Consider the following 21,864-nt stretch of genomic DNA (forward strand, 5'->3'; position numbering starts at 1 on the left):
CGTACGACCTACCGAGCTACCATACAGATAGGGTAGTTAGTTGTGTGGGTGGTGGTGGTACTGGTGGGTGGTGGTGCTGGTGGTACCTGAACCGTTATCTAGTTCCCCATACGTCACTCTGTCCCAAACTGTTGGTAATAGATTTTTTTCACACTATTTTTTTCCCGCATTTAATAACATACCCTTGTTTTCTAGAACCAAAAATGGAACAAAACGAAAAAGGGGAAAACGAACATCACCGGTTGCCACGGAGAAACCAAATTCATCTGTCTTTTGGGCAGTCAGTCGCTCCGCGGATTTACCTCTCCCACTCAGAAATAATCAGTAGTACTTATCTACCTAGTGTATGTACCGACCGTAGTGTAGTGTAGTCCCGGCTCCCGTTCGGCTCTTATGTACATACTGCATTACACTAGAATGTCATGGGTGTCTTTTGACGAATGAGATGATGGGATGGCACATGATTGATAAGGTTTGTGATAGTGTACATAGCTTTGTTAGATAGGCGGGCGGGCGCGGAGCGCGCGCCCCGGAGATCCATGAATCAAGCAAGCCATTCAACAACAGCTCACAAGCCAACGACACGACACGGTAACTACAAATCAAAAAAAAAAGACCAAATCAAAAAAAGACAAAAAAAAAGAGAGAAAAAAAAAAAAAAAAAAAAAAAAAAAAAAAAAGGTAAAAACCAAAACCGCCCCTCTGGGTCCCCTGGGCGCCCTGAACAAAACCCCCGCGTCGGTAACGGGGGCAGCGCAGGCGCAAAAGGAACGGAAAACCGTTCCGATATCCGGATAACATAACCAAGCCGTCTGGCTGCAGTTCGGTATCTGGAGGCGGCGGCGGCGGCGGCGAAAAAAGCATCTCCGGATGAGATCGGTTCTGGCTCAGTTGGGATGAAACTAAACATGAGCTTGAACGTAATGACGACTTTAAACCGAACGTTCCAACCGTTCTGTCTAGTCAATCAACACTGTCAAGCAATAATGCTTCTTCTTATTCTTATTCTTCTTTCTCTGAATTATTCATCTTTCTTGATTCGGTTATGGGTGGTATCACGGTAATAATAATGCCCTTTCTGCTTTACTCTGCCCTCTCTCATCACATATCCACACTTCGCACCCCTACACTACACCCCCCAGTGAAGCATCATCATGACCCCCCACCATGCCCCCCGTCCTCCTCACTCCTCAGCCCAGCATACTCGGTCCCCTGATTAGCCGTACTCAAGCGCGCACAGAGACTCAACAGCACCACCGTCTCCGTTGCCGCATAGTGGTTCAGTGCGTCCAGCAGGATCTGCAGGTGTCGACTAAAGTTGCTTTCCCACTTGCGTATCACGTCAAAGAGCTCGTTCATTCTCGTCTCGGGGTTCTTGTCGTTTTCCATGGCTGTGTCTCCGTCTTTGGATTGCTGTTGCTGTTGCTGCCGTTGGCCCCGAATCAGAAGGAACTGTCGCCATTGATCGTCCGTCATAATGGGCGGCTTGGTGTTGCCTGTCAGGTCTGGATCCGACTTTTCGAGCTCCCGGGAGAGCCAGTTGGTGTAGGTGGCGAAGACGGAGCAGGTTTGCATTAGTTTGGAGTGGATCTGGGGGGTTTGTTAGTTAGTTTGTATTATTCGGAATATTTAGGGTAGGAGATAAGGGGGGACAAGACATACTCGTAACAACTTGCTGTTGGTCAACATGCATTCCTTCAAGCAAGTGTCCAGGAAATCCACGTGTTCCTGCATAAGCCCATCGACGGTATGAGGCTTCTTGGCAGATGATGCCCTTGGCGTAGAGGTACCGTCTTGTGTAGTCACACCAGCGCAGTTGTTCTCAATCTCCCGGAGCGTGTTCATGAGCTTCTGCCAGTTCGGCTCGATTACCTCGGCAGTGCAAAAATAAAGCAGCTGCTGAACGAATACAAGCATACGAGCTCGGAGTGTCCATACCCTTCGCTTCCAGATCTCCAGCATGCGGTTAGATGAACGGTGTGTCCAGGCCGTGCCGCTTGCGTGAGTATACCATGTGACCGATAGTTGGGTCTCGAGGTAACGCAGTGACAAAAGGTAGCGGAACAAGGCCTGATAACGCCAAATGGTCTTCCTGCTAATAACAAGAGACACCGGGAAGGGAACAGTATAGTCGAGCTGTAGCGAGGTAAATCCAGTGGCGTTTTTGTCGCCTTCCAACGGTTGGTTTGATGTAAGCTGAAGCGCCTCGCCTTGCTCAATACCGGTAATGTTAACGACCCGCTGAAGCGATTTGAGTAGCGTAATCTCATTCATCTCCACCTTGACATCCTCCTTGAACTTGTCAAGACAGACTATGCTTCCCGGTTGCCGTAGGACTAAATCGAGCAAAGACTGGAGTTTGCCAGTGTTCACCACCTTGACGGGCTTTCGTAGTTCGGACGTTCCTAGTTCCAAAAAGTAGTTGAAGTAATCCGAAGGGTCCAGGAAAAAGTAGTGCTTTAACGATCGTAGTCTCGCCGGCAGCTCGTGTGTGGTAAGAAGCAATTGCATTAGCGATCCGTTGGCATGAGCGTAGGCGCTGCTGATATTCTCCAAAAACCTATTGTCGTCGAACGAGTTTGGTACGTCCTGCATCTTGCGACTAACATCGACGCCTCCGCACTCTCGGACAACGTTCAGGTATTTGCCAGCCAGCAAGACCTTGTCTTTGACGGCCTCCAGTTGAGGTGGCACATCGTGATCTCGTATCGTATATCGCCTCTCCCAGTATTCGTCGGTATAATCCTGCTCTAATCGATCCCTGCGAATACTCTTTTGTTCTTTGATCAGAAACTCGGAATGTGGGTCGTTGATGCTTCCATGGTGCAACCACTCGTTCAACATGGCCATGTATGGTCGGCTTGCGTCCCGTAGCAGAGTTGTGAGTAGCACTCTGGCGGACGGGTCTCCAGATAGCGACTCCAGTCTCTTGGTAATCAACCCCAATACCACGCCTCCCTTGCATATCTTTTTGCCCGTCATATTCCCCGGTACAAGATCACCGCCGTCTCTGAGCTGCTCGATGATGTGATCGAAGTCGTCGTCGGAACTATCGCTCGATTCGTCCGAATCGTCATCCAGAAGCGCATTGCGCTTTAGTAGCTCCAGCGCCAACCCATACATGTGAGCCATCAGATGGCTGCTGGGAAGGATATGCACGTTGAGTTGCTGTAATGTAAAGTTCTTGTCGTTGAGAAACTGTGTCTCCAGCTGGACAACCATGACCATATACTCCTGCAAATACCTCCGGATCGAGGCGCACAAGGCGTGGTTGACGGCACCGAATTCTTCGCGACTCTGAACATCAACAAAGGTCTCAAGCGCCGTGTAGTGAGAAGCCATGCGCAGCATGGATTGTGTAAGGTCCAGCAAGCTGGGATCCAGCCCAGATAGGATGCGCCATTGTGGCCCAGACAAGCGGTCTCGTTCCTCGTAGGGATTGTAGCCTTTTGCGAATCGAATGTACTGTCCCTCGAAGCCCATAAACACGAAGAGCAGGTCCTCGATGATCGCAGCCTCTTGCGCATTGAGGGACAGCTCGGCAAGCGGTCGCGGCTGTAGTGTCTGAGGTGCGGACGAAGCAACTGGCGGTATCGAGACTCGCGAAGCTAAAGGGGCTGACGTGTGAGGGAGTAGGGTAGCGGCGGGTTCCCAAGGGGCTGGCGGTGGTGGTGGTGGTTGTTGTTGTTGTTGTTGTTGTTGTTGTTGTTGTTGTTGTTGTTGTTCAGCAGCGCGGCTGTCTCCTCTTGGCCGCCTTGACTCGACATTCCGTGATCTGGACTTGAGGGTGTCGCTACCAGCGCTGAGGGGGTCGGCGTTCCGGCCGGATCGAGCCATGGTAGGATCGCGTGTGGTCACCTGGACTTTGGCTGGGCGGCGGTCATTGACGAGGGTTCTGCTGGTGGGACGTGTCTGTGATGTGGATTGGGTCGGGGCCAGGGTGGCCGATGATCCCATTGCGGAGGTGACTCTGGCGGCGCGGCGGTCGGGGAAGTGGGAGAAGGTTATGGATATGTTTGGCGGCTCGTGGCCATGTACAATGTCGTGGGCCGCTGGACTGGATCTGGGGCCGGGCGTGTCGGGTCTGGGTTTGGTGAAGGTTGACGGTCGGAGACCCGGTGATGTTGCCCTCTTCTAAGGGTACATTATCTTTGGACTTGTAGCTTGTCAGCCTAACGTATTGTGATGGTCGAGCAGCGGTCGGGAAATCTGCCGGGTAACAACAACAGGGTTGTCCTGTGAGGAGACGTTGTTGGATATGGAAATGGAGGAGGAATTGCGATGCCAAGAAGGTAGCAATCGCACTCCAACAGTTGAGTGAGACTGAGAGAGGATGTTGGAGTGTCGGCGGAATGGAGACCCGACTGGATGCTTGATGGAAGTGACGCGACCAGCAACAATTGGACGCGTTATCAGAGGGAGGAGGACCCGCCAAGCAAGCGGTCTCAGTGGATGATGGCCCAGCGGGCGGCTTCTACGGGCAGGGAGGGGCACCCGGGCCGCTCTGAGGGGTTCCCCCAGGCGCTGACAGTCGGGTTGCTAGGTGGGAAGGTAGAGGTACGTACCTGCAAGTACCTTTTGGGACACCTACCGCTAGGGTGCAGGGGATTGGCCGGCCCGCCTGGCAGAGGAGCTTCGTCGGCCTGTCGTGCCTGGAGCTTCCATTCCAACTGCTTGACGTCGGTCGGTCCCAGGCAGTTCAGGCCTTACGGCAGCTTCCCATCCAAACCACCACGGCACAGCATCATCCAATCTCTCCCAAAACAAACAACATCACCAGTCCTCGATTTGAAGACACCGACCCTCGACACTAACACCATCTCTTCGACTGTCACCAACCAACGCCCGGCGCATATAAGCAGCAAAGCCAGGCTTACCTCCCGACAGCAACACATCCCGGACCCCTCTCCCCACTCGAGCTCCCCTCAACACCGTCAAAATGTTTATGGCAAGGTCTGAATACGGTAAGTCGCTACCCACCCTCACTTGGTTTTGTGGTGATGGTTTGCCCATGTCAAGTTTCAAGTGATGCCACCTGAGGGAACAAGCTACACCTACCAGACATCATGGACTGACGGATGGCTAACATACTTGCGCGCATCATCTAGATCGGGGCATCAAGTAAGTGACATACAGACGAACGAACGACTTTCACGCTTGGCCACACCACCCTCTCTCCCCCCATACTCCTCCAGCCACTACTCGATCGCATATCCCTCGATACTACTCTCTAACAACCACCGATAAAACTCCACACAACCTGCCACAACATCTACATCCAAATCATCCATCTACTTCAACCAGAGACTAACAACCATGCCCACAGCACCTTCTCCCCCGAAGGCCGCCTCTTCCAAGTCGAGTACTCCCTCGAGGCCATCAAGCTCGGCTCCACCGCCATCGGCGTCGCCACCTCGGAGGGCGTCATTCTCGGCGTCGAGAAGCGCGTGACCTCGACCCTACTCGAGACCTCGTCGGTCGAGAAGATTGTCGAGATCGACCGCCACATCGGGACCGCCATGTCGGGTCTGCAGGCCGATGCGCGCTCCATGATCGAGCACGCCCGCGTCGAGTGCCAGAGCCACGCCTTCAACTACAACGAGAAGCTGCGCGTCGAGAGCTGCACGCAGGCCATCTGCGACCTGGCCCTGCGCTTCGGCGAGAGCGCCGACGGCGAGGAGAGCATCATGTCCCGCCCCTTTGGCGTGGCGCTGCTGATTGCCGGCTACGATGAGGACGGCCCGAGTCTGTATCATGCCGAGCCGTCGGGAACATTTTATCGCTATGATGCAAAGGCAATTGGAAGCGGTAGCGAGGGCGCGCAGGCCGAGTTGCAGAATGAGTACCACAAGGTGGGTTATCTAGGGTGTCCGGGACCGTGTTAGGGATTTACTGCTAACAATCTTTTTTTTTTCTTGTTCTCATGTAGTCCCTCACCCTCGAAGACGCCGAGACGCTCGTCCTCAAGACGCTCAAGCAGGTCATGGAGGAGAAGCTCGATGCCAAGAACGTGCAGCTGGCGAGCGTCACCAAGGACAAGGGCTTCAGGATATACACAGACGAGGAAATGGCCGCTGTTGTTGCGCGGTTGCCCGCCAACTAAAGAAGCATGTGTCATGTAATGTTGTTGAAGGGAAATGGGAAACTAAAGCATAGCTGGAGATAGCAGGCGAACGGGATGGAAAGCAGCATCTCCCCGGTTTTTGATGGGAGAAACTGTCTAATGAATCGAATCCAACTAAAGTACTTTGGCGGTTGGTGGCCTCTATTCGCCCCATTCCACGGCATATGTCCAGCGTTCCAAGCACGCCTTGCAACGAATTTGCAAAAGATAAAGGCGTATGAGAGTAACCGACCTGAAAGCCGTTCAGCAGGCAACACACTGTTTACTCAACACCATCTCTCGTCTCGGACTTGGATTCCGTTCCAGCCTCTTAAACAGTACATCAAGGTATTCTATAATGCCCACATCTTCATCCGCTACCCACTCACTCGCTCGTCAAAATCCGCTCATCTCATGTTTCCCAACCCACCCTCAACGCCCGAATTATATGCATGCATATATATATGTGTATATATATATATATATATATATATATATATATATAGTCCCGTATTGTATCTACACCCAAGGTCTCTCTACTTGTAATTAATTAATTACTCCCCCTCACTCAACTCCAACCGATCCAAATCCTGTTCGACCGACAACAACCCCAGCGCAAAATGCGCATGCTCCGTCCTAGCCAGCACCAACCGATTCTCTCCCGCCTGCTCCTCCCGGATCTTCTTGTCGATTCTTCGTGGTCTCATCCAAATCGGTAGAAAATTACTATTACTACTACCCGAAAAAGAAGAAGAAGAAAGCCGTCGATACGGTGGACCACGACCCATTTCCGCAGCCTTCATCCACCCGGATTCGCACCCGTCGGCGATCTGGCGGGCGGATTGCCATCCTGTTAGGCGGGCCATGTCGTGTAGACGGGAGATGAGCCAGTGGCGTTGGGGGGGTTCTTGGAACTTTTCACGCATTGGAAGTTAGTACTAGAAATATAAGGGGAGGGGGAAAGAAAAGACCAACCTGAATACCAGCAACAAACAAACAAAACCCACTCTCAATAAACGCCGCCCCCACGAGCGTACTAACCGCACTGACATGGCTCGTATCCTCATGCAACCCCGCGGCGATCCTTGCAACCGTATATGCCCACGGCGCCGTCTTTTCCGCGCTCATCCCCGCCGCAATCATCGCCACGGGCGGCATCGCGGGATGCGCCCTCTGCAGCGCGATCAATCCCATGTAGTAGTTCATCCAAATGCCCGCAATACTATACGTCCTGTACATCAAGGCGGGTCCAAAGGGGGTCATTTCCGGCGTGGCGAGATCGGGACCCATGGGCGCAAAGTCCGGGCCGAGTCGGGACTTGAAGAGCTCAAAGGCTGAGCGGATCTCGTCCCATTCGCGAAAGGCGGCGAGCGTGGCTGTGTCGTAGTCCATGTCGTCGGTGGAGTCGGTGTCGGGGGTGGTCGGGTCGCGGGGCGGGGAGAAGCCTTGAGGCGGGATGAAGGTACCCTTTGTGGGCATGAGGCCGGCGAAGAGAGATGGGGATTGACCGCGCCCAGCGGAGGAGGAGGAGGAGGAGGAGGAAGAAGGGGGGCCTCCTCGGGGTGGACCGCCGTGGCCGGGAGGAGGGCCTTGGCCTGGTGGTGGTGGCCCTCCTTGACCGGGTGAGCCATGTCCTGGTGGTCCTTGTCCTCGTCCGGCGCTGCCAGGGGGGCCACCGGCTCGGCGCGCTTTTCGCTTGCGGGCGAGGTCTCGGGAAGCAAAGTTCGCTACGCGGCCGAGGAGGAGCATTAAGTGGTCGAAGGTGCCGTAGCTGGAGGGAAAGAATTAGCATGTTATATCTTTTCAGTGCGGGATCGAGTTGACTTACATGGCATCCATCCTCCCACACTCTCCTCTCGGCGCACACTGAGCCCATTGATCATACGGCATACTGTTCATCCTCGTTAGCAAAGTATTCCAACTCCCATCAGCAAACAACAACCAAACTTACAATAACCTTGTCCCTCCCAAAATACTCTGATAAACATCCATCTTGCAATACCACCAGTACAGATCCCTCAGCTGCTGATAAGTCTCAAGGTCCTTCTCCGTATACGGCCGCTTCTTGCTCGCCACCTCCGGATCATCATAGGTGACCTTCTTGCCCGTCAGCTGACTGATCAGCTCCGTGTCGACCTCGTACAGGGCGAGATCAGGACCGAGAGAAGCAGTGGGCTGTCGTTCTCGTTGATGGGCAAAGATCTCCTTGGTCATCTTCAGGAAGGGAATCTCTTTCATGATAGCGTGCGCTCCCCACATGTGTCGGCACCACTTGTCGTGGTCCGAGTTCCAGACTTCGTAGTAGCCAAGCAGGAGCGTGGCTGCGAGAGTAGCCGGTTGCGTGCGCCGGCTGGGGCTTTGGTAGTTTCGGGCGATCCGGCGCAGACAGAGGTGGTAGTGCTTCATGGCTGCTGTGGCGGGAACTTGGGCTAGGTTGGCTATTTGCAGACTGGCTAGGGCGAGAATGGCTTGCATCAAAGCGGGATGGTTGAAGGCCATGATGGGGAAAGTGTAAGTCCAAATATGTTGCCTGGTCTTGGGCACTGGTTGGCCATGGAACATGGGTGTGGGATCGAACGGATGTCTTTCGTAAAGCGACATGCTCTGCCCGGTGACGTTGACAAAGTACCAAAACACGGCGGCAGTCTGAGAGTCGTTGAGAGGCGAGCTCATGGATGAGGGGATGTACGTTTGTAAGACGTTCATCTCCGGGAACCCAGCAACAGTTCTCATCTGAACACCATATGCGTCCGCGGGGGCTACTAGCCGCCTGGCTACGTGGATACCGAGGTCATTTGACTTGAGATGCGCATCGTGGACATCCATGGGGATATCTTCATCTTCCGAGTCGGCCATGGATGCCTCATCGTCGGACTGCCAGTACGTTTCCTCCTTGACGAACCCATTGACGTCAGGTTGCAACCCATCCTCTTCAACAATCCGGCCGTGTTGTTTACTTGTCGCTGTCCAAGCGTGGCTGTAGTTGGATGAACCTGCCTCAATCACCCGGTTCGGCTCATAGCCATGTGTCGGAGACATCAACTGGAAGGCACTCTCGTATGCATGTTGAGGAAGGCAGCCTGACGCCGGTGGAGGACCTACTGAAGAGACGCTTTGGCTGGGACTAGGTAGTTGTCCATAGAAAGATGTCTGTGAAGCCGGACCTCCAGCTTGAGCGGCCAGAAAGGGGCGGTGTGTCTGGTGTTGTTGTTGTTGCGGCGCCGCAAAGGACATGGGCACCGTGCCCGTAAAGTCGACTTGTGGTGGCTTTGGCGCGATAGCAGCAAGTGATCCTTGTTGTGCTGCTGCTTTGGCCTGAGTAGCCGTCAGAGGAGCACCGATAGATTGATTTCGGTTCTGCTGATGGTATACGGGATGCCCAAAGTGAGTAGGGCCATGGCCGTAAGAACTCAGAGGCTCCTTGAACGTGAGTCGTTGGTTGTAGCCTTCACATTGTCTCTTGGATTTGGTGCAGTTGTTACAGATCGGCTTGGCTTCGTCACATTTGATGCGTCGCTTTCGACAAGCTGCGGCGTGTCAGCATTCATAGCTTGGGGGGTGCGCATTGCAGCCTCGGGATGTCACGTACTGAGACAACCGGTCTTTGTTCTCTTCCTAACTGGTGCCTTCTTTGGGGGGTCCTCTTGGCTACCCGATGCCGCCGCACCGGTACCGGCACTTGCAGAAGCGCCAGTGCCTGTATCAGCTTCAGATGAAGATGCTGGCGGCTTGGGATCCGGAGAGGAGCTTTTCTCTGGAGAACTGCCAGCCCCGGTGGAATCCATGGCAAAGCTTCCTGATGGGTGTCGTATGCGATCTGTCGGACGATATTGAGGTAAGAGTTCGAGGAGATCCTGACTTTTTCATGCGATGCCTAGGTAGCTCAAGAGTAAGAGAATAACCTGGTCAAATATTACCATCGAGCAGACCACTCAAGGTGGAGTGGTGCACAAGTGGTGACAAGGCCAGGTGCAAAAGGAATGTTGCTACGCCTCTCCGTCTCCGAGACACTGGGCCGAAAGTCCACCCGAGTCTAGATTGGTCGGCTGAGACAAGGTAACGAGTGTAAGTGAGGGCGGCCAGTGGACAATAAATCTCCGCCTGGACGTACGAACCGCGAAGTAGCCGGTGAAAGCAAAGGGACGGGGGAGATACCGCAACAACGCAGCTCGTCGAAGGTGTGTGTGGGCCAGACACCTGGTGTGACTTGTAACCCGCAACCCGGCACTCGGCCGCGAAGAGTTGCGGACAACAAAGACCCTGTGGTCAGATATCCGGCAGTGGAGGATCAGTTGCTGGAGACTTTGGACCTCGGAACCAAGGTCAAAGAGTGAAGAGAGATAAGTAGGGTACAAAAGGAAGCCCCCACCCCAGCTTTGCTTTTGCCAAGGTGTCAAAGACAGAAGAGAGCTTGACAGAGCTGAGGTATCTTACCAGCGAGCAGGTCCTGTTAGAAAAGAAGAGACTGAGTGACGGTTGTCGGTTGTAGGCTAGAAGAACGGGCAGGGCGGAGCTTGCCGTGAACGACACTGAAGTATACGAGGACCTAAAGTGAAAAGCCCGCCCAGCTAAGGTCAAGGCTCGTCCAGGGTGGTAGGTTTGCGGTCCAGGACTCTTCTGAAATGTACATATAGCCCGATCTAGGACCAGCAGAGCTCTATGCAATGATCTTCAAGATGGCTTTTTAGTAGATCAAAATTTCAAGCAGCTCTCCACAGACTTGGGATGGGTATCTGGAACTGTGACTAGTTGGGACAACTAATCAGCACTCTCGTATGGATAAAGATGTACCTCTCTTCAGATTGAGGGAGGCATAAGGTGGCTCCGATCGCCTAGCTTCAGAGTTTCTGAGGAGTGAAACGGATAGAGAACCTGATAGCAGACGGTCGGATGTGCAAAAGTAGTACCTACCCACATGGGCTTTGCAGAAATGTTCGTTTGGCTCTCACCGACAAGCCATTGCCTAGCACCGTTGTGCTATTCCAATGGTGGAGATGTACGGGGATGTCTCACGCTTTTCGAAGAGGCACTCTTGTGAATGCTGGACGCTGTTCTCAAGTTTCCTCGGTCGTAGCGTAGCTGGCTAAGCACGCAAAAGCGTCGCGTGTTTGGCTATCAGGTTTTTTGTACCGCGTGGTGTAGAGGTCGAAAGACAAGGAGACAAGAAGGCCAAGCCACTTTGTAGCTGCATGTCTGGATATTCAAACTGTGTTAGTGTAGCATCAGGCCACCCTCGGGAAGAAGCCATGGTGTAGCGGCTTGGTGGGTGTGGACGGGAATTGTCACCACGCTCGTCAGCCTCTTTCTTCAGTCTTTCGGAGGAACTGTGAACAGGTCATGATGGGAGACCCAAGATAACAAGGCATCTTGTTGGCCGTCTGTGCAAAGTCCATGGCCATGGATAGGTAGCAACCTCTTAGTATTGCCATGTCGTCGAATAGTAGTGTAGCCCCATCACCAAACAGGGTATAGCGGATTCGTTGGGGCAGTCTTGCCGACCCGAAAACGGTCGGAGGGCTGTGAAGAACACGAGGCACCCCGGCGATGAAGTGGACGATGCACGGTCTTGAAGCCCGAATAGGAGTGGGAATGGAACCTCGGAAAGCAGTCTGTCCCTGACTGGTGGGTACCTGGGCTTGACAAAGGTGGGGTACTGTAGTGTAAGGTGTGCCTGTCAGCTGCCAGGCACAGAGACGCAACCATGCTGGAGGAAACTGAAGAGACAACTGGGTAGAATCGAGTGCGACAAGACGGGACGAGAGCACCGTCACTTCGTCACAGTGACAGACGGCAACGACTTTTATTCTTACAAACTGCCTACAAGTAGACACCACAATCCACAGTCCAAGGTGACTCAAGGGTATCTACCTTATTCAGTCTGTCTAACTAATTCTAACCAAGCGAGTTCGAGACAACAAACAATCCTTCCTAGATGGACCGGCATAATATGGAAGAAACATCCATTGACATATGGGGGATAATGAAGCCTACCTACTCCAAACCGCTCGAGCTAAACCGAGGAAATTCACACCATGGTCTCAGCAAGGCGCTGTCCGATACAATAAGACGACGGGATACCGAACATTCGACGACTGTGTGTCAACAGTCGGACAAAAGCATACCTATGGAATCCTACAAAATGCAAATACACCTGAAGTACAAAACCTTTGGCTAGCATTTGCACCTATGAAGGTTTGATTCTGGTGGCAGAGACAACACACTTATACCCGTTTACTGGGGCTTTGAGGTCCCACTTTTCGGTGTGATGGGGCGCCTTCCAGTGGCCGGAGGGGGCTTTATGGTTTGTGCACCAAACTCTCCCCAAGTACAAATACCCAAAAGATGCAAAAGATTCTGGCACTCCGGATTAGTTGCACTTTCAGGGGGTTTGACTGTACTAATTCAACCTACGTATACCGCATAGATTCGGGGCGTTGGGTTTTAGAATCCCAGGAAATCAGACTTAATGTGGAAGTATACTACTGTACGAATATGTGCTTTTTATGCCTGGTGAAAAGAGTGGGGAGGACAGCGTAAGAGCCCGGAGCACTGTAAATTCGATTCTTCTGGTGCCGTGTCTTTTCTTCCTATTTTCTCAAGAGAGCTGGAGGGTGAGGACATCAGAATCACCGTCTTGCATAGAAATTTTTGTGGGCATAAATGTTGCATCATGCTTGCAGACCATGTCTGATTTCCTGGGATCCTAAAACCCAACGCCCCGAATCTATGCGGTAATAATGTTTGTGCCATGTTCATTAGCGTATCCCGTCTTGCATGAGTTGGGCCACGCCGGTATCATACTGTGCCTCTGTTTCGACCGAGTCTCCGATAGTGATGGATATCATGATTAGAACATCCCCGTGTGTTTTGCTCCGAGATGGGCTATCTTAAAATGGCGTTGGTATATGCTAGGTGGTCTCAACTGTCGCAAATCGTCCAAAACTTCAGTGGAGCTAGAGATGACAAAATCTTGTATACGTTCGTAGAACTTACGGGTTTCAACTGTGGTTGCATGTCCTGCCGTCGTCGTGTATAGTATTCCATTGCTGTACTTGATCGAGGAATGTTACAGAAGCAACTGATGAAATTTCCTTTGCAGCTCACCCGTCTCACCACTCCAATGCGCATAGGTACGGCCACTGGGAACCTGAATGGGATGTCCATGAACCTTCCCGCTTTATCGCAGCCTTCCCTTGTGTTGACGTCCAGCGCACCTAGTCCTGGAAGGGAAGTGGAGGTTATCGACAATCTGCTTATCTTTTAGGAAAGTTTGGGGAATTAGGTTTGCAGGGGTTCTCTCAATTGACGTTGCTTCCAAAAGCCAACGGCCCCACCTAAATTTTCTTCGTACCTAGTGTACCTATCACTAGTCTATCACAACCAACCATCCCATCTTCGAGTTTGAACAAAACAATCATTTTCGCATCTTGTCTTGTACAAGACTAAAGCAGCCATCATGTTCGCCGTCAAAGGCCTCAAAGTCTCCACCGACAAGCTCAAAGTCGAGACCGAGCATGGCTCCGTCCTAGCGACCCAGCCCCCCCGTACCGTCGCCGCCGGCGAAGAAGGTGCTTCCGCTCCCAAGAACAAGAACAAGAAGCGCAAGAGAGCCGGCCGGTCCAACAACACGGATGTGAACCTCGACAATGTCGCCGACCTCTGGGAGAAAGTGATTGAGGGCGGCGACGCCAAGGCCAAGAAGGCCAAAGAAGATGCAAAGAAGGAAGCCCACAAGGCCAAGAAGCAAAAGACGGAGGAGGGTACTCCCACTGAGGCTACCACCACCACTACCGCTGCTCCCCAGCCAGCCACGGACAAGAAGAACAACAAGAAGAACAAGAACAAGAACAAGCAAGAGTCCAAGCCCGCCGCCGAAAAGAAGCAAGATGCTACCACCACCACCGAATCGAAACCCTCTGCTCCCGCCCCCGCCCCTGCGCCCGCAGCACCCAAACTCACCCCCCTCCAAGCCGCCATGCGCGAAAAGCTCATCAGCGCCCGCTTCCGCCACCTCAACGAAACCCTCTACACCCGTCCCTCGCGCGACGCCTTCTCCCTCTTCTCCGACTCTCCCGAGATGTTCACCGAGTACCACGAAGGTTTCCGTCGCCAAGTCGACGTATGGCCCGAAAACCCCGTGGACGGGTACATCTCCGCCATCAAGACGCGCGGGAAGTTGCGCAACGCTCCCCGCACGCGCCCCGGCGACGGCACCTCGGACGGGACCAAGTACCCCCTACCGCGCGACCGGAACGGACTGTGCACCATTGCCGATCTGGGCTGTGGCGACGCGAAGCTTGCGCAGGCGCTGGTGCCACTTAAGCGCAAATTGGGCATCGAAGTGAAGAGCTACGATTTGCAAGACGGCGGGAAACCTGAACTCATCACAAGGGCGGATATTGCCAACTTGCCGCTGAAAGACGGCAGTGTGGACGTGGTCGTCTTTTGTTTGGCGCTCATGGGCACGAACTGGATCGACTTTGTCGAGGAGGCGTACCGGGTGTTAAGATGGAAGGGCGAGCTGTGGGTGGCCGAGATCAAGTCGCGGTTCGTGGACCCGACCAGGAAAAAGGGCGGCGGGCCCGGTAATGTGGTCAGCCACAGTGTGGGTAACCGCAGAAAGGCCGGTGCTGCTGCCGCCGGACCTGGACCTGCTCTTGGAAAGAAGGACAAGGCCAAGATGAAGGAGGAGGAAGAGGCCGAGGAGGAGCAGCAGTTGGCTGTCCATGTGGATGGTGTGGAGCTCCGTCAGCAGGAGACGGATGTCTCTGCTTTTGTGGAGGCGCTGCGGAAGAGAGGATTCCTCCTGCAGAGGGAGTACGGCCAGAAGGCGGTGGACATGGATAACAAAATGTTTGTCAAGATGCACTTTGTCAAGGCGGTGCCGGCCATCAAGGGCAAGTGTGCGGACCTGAAGAAGGAGGCGCTCAAGACGACGCAGACGGATGCCAAGGGGCGGCCTATCAAGACGCCCAAGTTCATCGATGCCGACGAGGAGGCTTCGTTCAATGAGAACGCTCTTCTGAAGCCCTGTGTGTACAAGATCAGGTAGACGAACGGATGTGTGTGTGTATGTGTGATTCAGTACGAATAGTCAGTTAATGGCAAGGCTTTTGAACTACTTCCTCTTTAAACACACACTTTATCTTGACATTGATATGTAAGCTTGGTACTCTGTCCTATGTAGTTGTATGCTACAGACCTTGTCAATACCGATCTGGTCCTTATCTTTTACTTCTACAAGTCCCATCGTAGTTACAGCTCGTCTTGAACAGGTCCGAATAAACTGGTTAAGCAGCAGGAACATGGTCTAAGAAGGCTTCAATGGTTGTGGAGATCTTTTGTTTGATTGCCCATATCATCATAACCTTGATACCATCCCTTTACTGTCCATTCAACTCTTGACGTCCAAATGTTATGGATTTGCGCCGCTTCCATCTGATCCCCTAAAAGCAGATATATGCTCTCTATGTTCATGCCAACAACTCCCAACTTCCTTAATTTATTAGAACCCCTCAAAGATCAAACTGGCCGCATATTCAACGTTCCCGTCCGTTGCCTCCAAAGCCCGAATCGCCTTTTGCTCATCAGCACCGAGTGCTACAAGCTGCTCAATATGCTCCCGAGGAAAAGACCGGGCCTGGGGCGCTCGAGGTGCGGAAGCGGAAGCGGAAGCGGGAGCGGGAGCAGAGGGACCCGGCTGTGCAGCAGTAGACGGACCAGCCTGACCCTGGCGATGCTGTGCAGTACCAGGTCCCGAAACCGCACCGGTACGCTGGCCGATGGTCGTGCCGCCGGGGCCCTCAATCGTAGGCTCATCCTGAAGCGCCTCCTCCGTCGCCTTCGGTATGTCCGCCTCACCCAAAAAGGGAATCTCCTCGCCCTGGATGACGAGCGCGTTCTTGGCCAGATCGATACAAGCCTGGTAACGCTTCAACATGTCCAAGCCGAGAAGCATATCCACATTCTTGCCCTCCATGACGGTAAAGCTGCATGGCAGGAAGAGCGAGCCGATCTTGACAGGAGCCGTGTGCACACGACCGATGATCTTGGCAGTTCCGACGCCCTTGGCGATACCACCGTACCGCTTGTCGACCAGCCGCATGATACCACACGCCTCGGCAATGTCGGGACTCATGATCGTTGCTTGAGCTCCGGAATCCACAAGGGCCTTGACCTTAGCCCCGTTTACCTCAACATCCAGATACAGCATGTGTACGGTACCAAATACTGCAAACAACAACAACAAACGAAGTTAGCGGCAACTTCCTGACCACAACAGGGAAACCCTCCGACTCTACAATGCTTACTTACCCTCAGGATTATGCTCCATAGCAGTCTGCAGGTTCTCGGTAACCCGCTCTTGGCGAATGATCTCCTCGATCCTCGCCTGCGCCTCCGGATTGAACGGATCCTCGTTCAACTGCTGGATTATCCGATGACGCTCCGCCCTTTCCCTCTGTTCCCTGTCGTACCTCTCCCGGAAGAGCTGCGCCCACCGTTGGGGGTCATTGATAGCGGCCGCTAAGTCGGGGGCTGTCCTCTCCACCTCGGCCCGCAGAGCCGGATTCGCCAGGAACTGCAGACGCAAAAACTCGGGATCTTGTTGAGGGGGCGCCGCTGGCCTTCCTTGCTGTGACTCGGGCACCGCCGTGGCCCGTTGTGTTTCGCGGACGTGGAGGGCCAGCATGTCGCCGTCGGTGACGTTGAGCTGGGTCAGGGTCTTGGTGTTGTCGGTGATCAGGTTGCCGTTGTGGTAGAGGTGTTGCGTGCTGGGGTGGTGGCTGGTTTCCGCCTGGATCGAGTTGCGCAGCGTTTCGAGCGTCATGTCGGGAAAGACTTGGAGGGAGAGGAAGTCTTGATCGTCTCCCGTCGTGTCCTGGATGGCGATGGTTATTTGCCTGTCAGAGACTCACGTTAGCGGCTTTTTGGGAGTGACGACTTCGGTTTGTTGTCTCTTGTCATCAGCTTACATGGTGACGTCGTTCGTCCTAGGCGGGACAACAAGAGCGCGGTAAGTAGATGTTGAAGGGAGATGGCGTCACCGGCCAAACCTAGAAGAGTTCCTGGAGGCACCAAAGAGTCTCTGGATGTTAGGGATGGGGGAAGAGAGAGTGTAAACGAGGAAGAAGCGGAATTCTCAAGCTGTTGACAAACGGAAAAAGGCAAGGCTGAGTAATTGTACAGTTTAAGATTCCACAAAGTGAAGGGAGGCGGCCGGGCGGGTGGCAGTTATTGAGGGGCTCTGGGGCAGGCAGGCACGCGGGCGATCCAGTGGGTCCGGGGCAAGCCGTCCGCAGCTTTCTGGACTGTTTATGCAAGGATCCTGGACTGACTGTTGGTTGCAATTGACACGCTCCAGTCCGTTACAGCTACCACTGTAACCTAGAAATAGCAGTTGACCGCGCCCTATACACTACAGGTCCAGAATCAACAGTTAGGGTACTTAACCAAGGTAGAGAGGTAGCTGCAATCGGACTGTCCAATTAGCAGCTCCATCGATGACATGAATGGAAGCTCCCCGTTGGTGGAGCTAAAACTGGACGGTACTTGTAAGGACTACTACCTACGTTGGCCCGGTGAAAGTGGAAGCATCGCGATCATGTATGTAAACAAATCCAGTTTCGATCGGAAGGACATGAACAACGTCTTGCTTCTTCGTATTTGTTTCCTGGACAACTTCAAAAAGTATCTCCGTACTCCGCTAGACTTGAGGGAAAGCCAACTGTCATGTGTTTTCTCTTTTGGGAACCATTTTGGGTGACTTGTCTTCTTCCAGCATGCCAGCCTCTCCGCTTCCAGTAGTGGATGCTCGCGAATCTGCCGAAACGGCGTGAGGCTCAATTCGGAAGTTCCCACAGGAGAGTGGTTCCTAGTGACAGGTTCCTGGAGCTAAAACGGGACATTGAAACCTTGATCGTTTTGTAAGTGCGGTACTATGCACGCTACGACACAGTGGTTTCTGCTTGTGATCCAATTTGGAACTGTCACGCTGTACCTGTCCTTTTTTGTTTTTGTTTCCAGGAATTGCGCAATGGAAGCTGTCAGAAGTACGTGGAGGCTTATCTTTTGAGGTGACGGGAATACCTAGGTCAGAATAAGCAACTATGATTGTTTGACCTTGTGCTGTTTAAAGTTGCCAGGTGACCATTTTGTGGTACTTGTTTGTAGTTCACGGACAAGCTCCCAAGTTGCATGGCAGTTTCCATCTTATTAGTTGCGGCAGCTGAAGTCAAAGTCTGTATCAAGTTGACTTCTAACTGAAGAAACTACAATTTCATACTGGTTTGTTTGTTAGTACGAGACCTCGTGTCCACTTTCCTATGCGTTTCCATAGCTATATAATTAATGCGTGATCTTACCTTGAATACGCCATTTGTGATGTTCGAAATGCTATATCAAATCGTACCAATACCTTTTGTCATTCACGCCAACCATTTTGATTTATTCTTACAAGGTTTAGGACTATTAGGGATAGATTTCGTCTAGTATATAGAGTATAGTACAGTACCTAGTGTACCAAGCTAACAAACAAACCAGTACTGGACTGTATCAACAAGCTACCTAGGCAAAGTCCACCGGCCCTCCTCCGAGCTCCGATACCTACCCACCTGCATCTTAACTATCCCGACAACCTGCCCCGATGCCTCGCACACAAAGGCTTTTCCACCCGTCCAGCCCGATCTGCTCTTCAGTCCACTTCGGTATCTGACAGCGTTCCGGGGCCGCCACGGCTTGTCAAGTGTCAAAAGTCCCCATGTTCATGCAGGTTGACCCGTTTTGAGATGTCGTGCGCCAAAGCCGGTGTGAAGTCCAGACTCCGGCTTACTTCCTTTTAAGCCGAATGTACATACCATTCATCGGGGGCTTTCATTGGGGCTGGACGTTCCGTTTGAGAACAGGCAGGTACATACATAGGTAGGTCAGGTGGTGACGGAGGGGACGAAAAACAAACATCACCTATCCCTCAAGTAGTACTACCTAGTGATTACGGCGTGTTGGGCGTCGTCCGGCGTCGTGATATCGGGGCTTAGCGTACAAGTCAAAGTGTGTTCGGTACGGCAGATGATGGCAGCAGCAAGCATCAATGGAATGTATTATGTCTGTCTTCCATGTGATGTTGGTGATGATCTGATGCCTGCCCGCGAGGTGCTGCTGAACATGAAAGCAATAAACCTGTCTTTAGAATCTCATGTTTGTGCTCCAGAAACTATCTTCCTTTCTGGTTTGCATGGTCTACTGAGCCTTTCGCAAATAGTCTGGCCGAAAAAAAAAGAAAAAAAACCTGTCGTTCAAGTCTTGAAGTGAGTATTTGAGTAAATGAAAATGGTGGAAGAAAGTTCGTTAAGAGAATTGAATTTCACCATCCATCCGTAAAGGTTCGCGGGTCCCTGTCCCCCTCCCTTATCGCCACATCTTGCCCCGCTCCGAGCCTCCTTATCGTGATGGAGATTCAGTGTCGTGTGCACCAAAATGGACATTTTCCCCCACCTCCCTCCGTGCCTGCGGGCCTGCTCGTCCGTGCAGGTGTCACCCAGCCCATCGGTTGTATTGCAACTTGGACTTCATTTCCACAATGGAGGTTCTCTTGAGATGATGAGGTGAAATCATTCCGATGGGGCTCAATTCGCCTTTAATTCATATTCAAATCATGATTAGATCTTGAATAGTTAAGTTTGTGTGTGCAATGACTTGTCGGCGACGTCAATCCATTAGACTATTGAGTAAGAAGTGGGTCTCGAGAAGTTCAATCCATCAGCGACAAGAAGGGAAGTCCTGGAAAATGAATCAATTGACGATGTAACATGCCCACAGCCAGCCGAGAAAGAGGGAAAAAGCTTGGAGGTGATGTTTTTGGCGACCTTGGGAGCTTGGACAGGAGAGCTCGACTGAAACTGAGGTGGGGGCAGTCCGGCGTCAAAGCTCTTAGCTCTTTGCTTCTTCGGGGAGTCATGGCGTCGGGGACTCGGGCGTGGTGTTGACAGAGGAGCTTTGGGAGCTTGTGAATTCGGTGGTGGTGGTGAGATGAAGTGCCAAGATATCACGATTAAGGAGATTGTGGACCGGAAGTACCATCAAGTTGGGAATTGGAAAGTTCATGCTTTCGTTTTTCTCAGTTCATGTGTTGTATGAACTCAGGGGCAGCATGGCCATGTGAACAATGTTCAAGGGGTTCCGTTTCCCTAGACCGGGAGATGCACCCAGGGTTGTCATGTTATTGTTCTTGTCGATTTTATAGACGTACGTCGAGGTGCTCGAGTAACACCACGGTCAGGTCACAGATCTGACAATCGCGAACCCCTCATGTGTTCCCGGGCGTGTACCTGTCAAAGAAAAGGTCACGCGCAAAGGTATTGATAGTCATTGGCCCTTCGCCCCAAGATTGGGAGCTTGGATCGTCGCGTAAAACACTTGACGATCCATCTTTCCTTGGGACTTCTGGACGTTTATGTACCTCCACAATTGGAGGGACGGGGGGCAAGTTGAAGGTCCATTCCCCTTTCAGTTGCTTGCACTCGTCGGTCACCTGGTCATAGAGGTTTAAAACCGGAATGCAAAAAAGGAAAAGATCGATCCATCCCATTATTTTCACATACCTGTTTTTTTTCCAGAACCTTTCCCTTTCGATTGTGACTAGTGAGCAGCTTGAAGTTTTCGCTCTTCTTCCGTAAACGATAGCTTTCTTGTCCATTCATACCCGAAACTTTGCTTGGTTGAGCCCCTCCTCCTCAGGTTATCGTATCACCGACGCTGGTAACCAGCCACCTCCAACTTCGACTCTCTCGCACCCAACATCGGAGGCTTGAGTCACGAGAAGCATGGCGACCACAGAGCGACAGCCTCCATCATCCGTCGAGGGATCCAGCCCCAGCCGCCCGACAATGTTTCATCGGCTTTCAGACAACGCCATTGACGAGACTTCGGATGCCGATAGCGATTTCGTCAAGTTGCAGAAAACCATCAGCAAGGAGAGGCGGGAAGCTAGGGAGAGCCCCCAAGCTCGTTTGCAGCGAGCATGCCCCTTCACCTTTCACCCCAACATCAGACCCCTCAGCAAGTCTGACTACGAATCCTGTATTGCGCTGGAGAATGCGGCCTTTCCGGACCCGGCACACAGAGCTACACCAGAAAAGGCGAGTTCACCTTATGCCAATATGGGCAGTATGCGCCGGGCCGAACCTTGACTAACAGCAACGGCCGCAGTTCGATTACCGACTCTCAACCTGTCCTGAGCTGAGCCTAGGTGTCTTTTGCACAGTGGTGCCAGAAAAAGCCAAGAATTGGACAATCGAAACCTTGGATACTGCCAAGCCTGTAGAAACCGATCGTCCCAATGGCGCAAAGAGCGTCCTGGTGGCACATATCGTGGCTACGCGCTGCACCGGAAACACCATTACAGACAAGGATATGGACTATCCCAAAGACTGGCGAAGTCGTCACGGTCGGTCGGCAGACGTAGGACATCAGGAAACTGGGCGGACCGTTGCGCTGCACTCCATGGCCGTAGCTCCAAAGCTTCACGGATGTGGAATCGGCCAGATGATGATGAAGGCCTACCTACAACAGATGAAGGACGCGCAAGTGGCGGATCGCGTGGCGCTGATATGTCAAGATGTAAGAACTAGATGCTATTCCTTTGGCTTACCTTGAGGACGGGAGTTAACCAGGGATACAGTATCTTGTTACCTACTATGAGCGGCTTGGGTTCAAGTGTATTGGCAAGAGCCCTGTCGAGTTTGGAGGAGGTGGGTGGCATGATA

At 52.6% G+C, this 21,864-nt stretch overlaps 5 protein-coding genes across 5 annotated transcripts; 3 read left to right on the forward strand and 2 right to left on the reverse strand.

Moving 5' to 3' along the window:
• Nucleotides 1–1,040: 1,040 nt before the first annotated feature.
• Nucleotides 1,041–3,957, reverse strand: NEUTE1DRAFT_121592 (uncharacterized protein; the record flags this gene model as incomplete). The annotated part of the gene is made up of 2 exons (XM_009851778.1): nucleotides 1,041–1,590; nucleotides 1,663–3,957. The coding sequence occupies 2 exons, from the start codon at nucleotides 3,955–3,957 to the stop codon at nucleotides 1,153–1,155; spliced, it is 2,733 nt and encodes a 910-aa protein (XP_009850080.1).
• Nucleotides 3,958–4,720: 763 nt separating this feature from the next.
• On the forward strand, nucleotides 4,721–6,272 carry NEUTE1DRAFT_121593 (proteasome component PUP2; the record flags this gene model as incomplete). The annotated part of the gene is made up of 4 exons (XM_009851779.1): nucleotides 4,721–4,964; nucleotides 5,109–5,121; nucleotides 5,327–5,852; nucleotides 5,930–6,272. 4 exons carry the CDS (start codon nucleotides 4,940–4,942, stop codon nucleotides 6,101–6,103), a joined length of 738 nt encoding a protein of 245 aa, XP_009850081.1.
• A 385-nt stretch (nucleotides 6,273–6,657) lies between these two features.
• Nucleotides 6,658–9,888, reverse strand: NEUTE1DRAFT_121594 (uncharacterized protein; the record flags this gene model as incomplete). The annotated part of the gene is made up of 5 exons (XM_009851780.1): nucleotides 6,658–7,017; nucleotides 7,145–7,874; nucleotides 7,932–7,994; nucleotides 8,055–9,630; nucleotides 9,693–9,888. The coding sequence occupies 5 exons, from the start codon at nucleotides 9,886–9,888 to the stop codon at nucleotides 6,658–6,660; spliced, it is 2,925 nt and encodes a 974-aa protein (XP_009850082.1).
• Nucleotides 9,889–13,538: 3,650 nt separating this feature from the next.
• On the forward strand, nucleotides 13,539–16,129 carry NEUTE1DRAFT_80362 (uncharacterized protein; the record flags this gene model as incomplete). The annotated part of the gene is made up of 1 exon (XM_009851781.1): nucleotides 13,539–16,129. One exon carries the CDS (start codon nucleotides 13,560–13,562, stop codon nucleotides 15,153–15,155), a length of 1,596 nt encoding a protein of 531 aa, XP_009850083.1.
• A 4,585-nt stretch (nucleotides 16,130–20,714) lies between these two features.
• Nucleotides 20,715–21,562, forward strand: NEUTE1DRAFT_61686 (uncharacterized protein; the record flags this gene model as incomplete). Its single annotated transcript, XM_009851782.1, has 2 exons — nucleotides 20,715–21,237; nucleotides 21,308–21,562. Coding segments are annotated over 2 exons (570 nt in total), but the record flags the coding sequence as incomplete, so codon positions are not given.
• Nucleotides 21,563–21,864: the final 302 nt, after the last annotated feature.

The sequence above is a fragment of the Neurospora tetrasperma genome (assembly GCF_000213175.1).
Source record: "Neurospora tetrasperma FGSC 2508 unplaced genomic scaffold NEUTE1scaffold_2, whole genome shotgun sequence".
In the NCBI taxonomy this organism is placed as follows: Eukaryota; Fungi; Ascomycota; class Sordariomycetes; order Sordariales; family Sordariaceae; genus Neurospora; species Neurospora tetrasperma.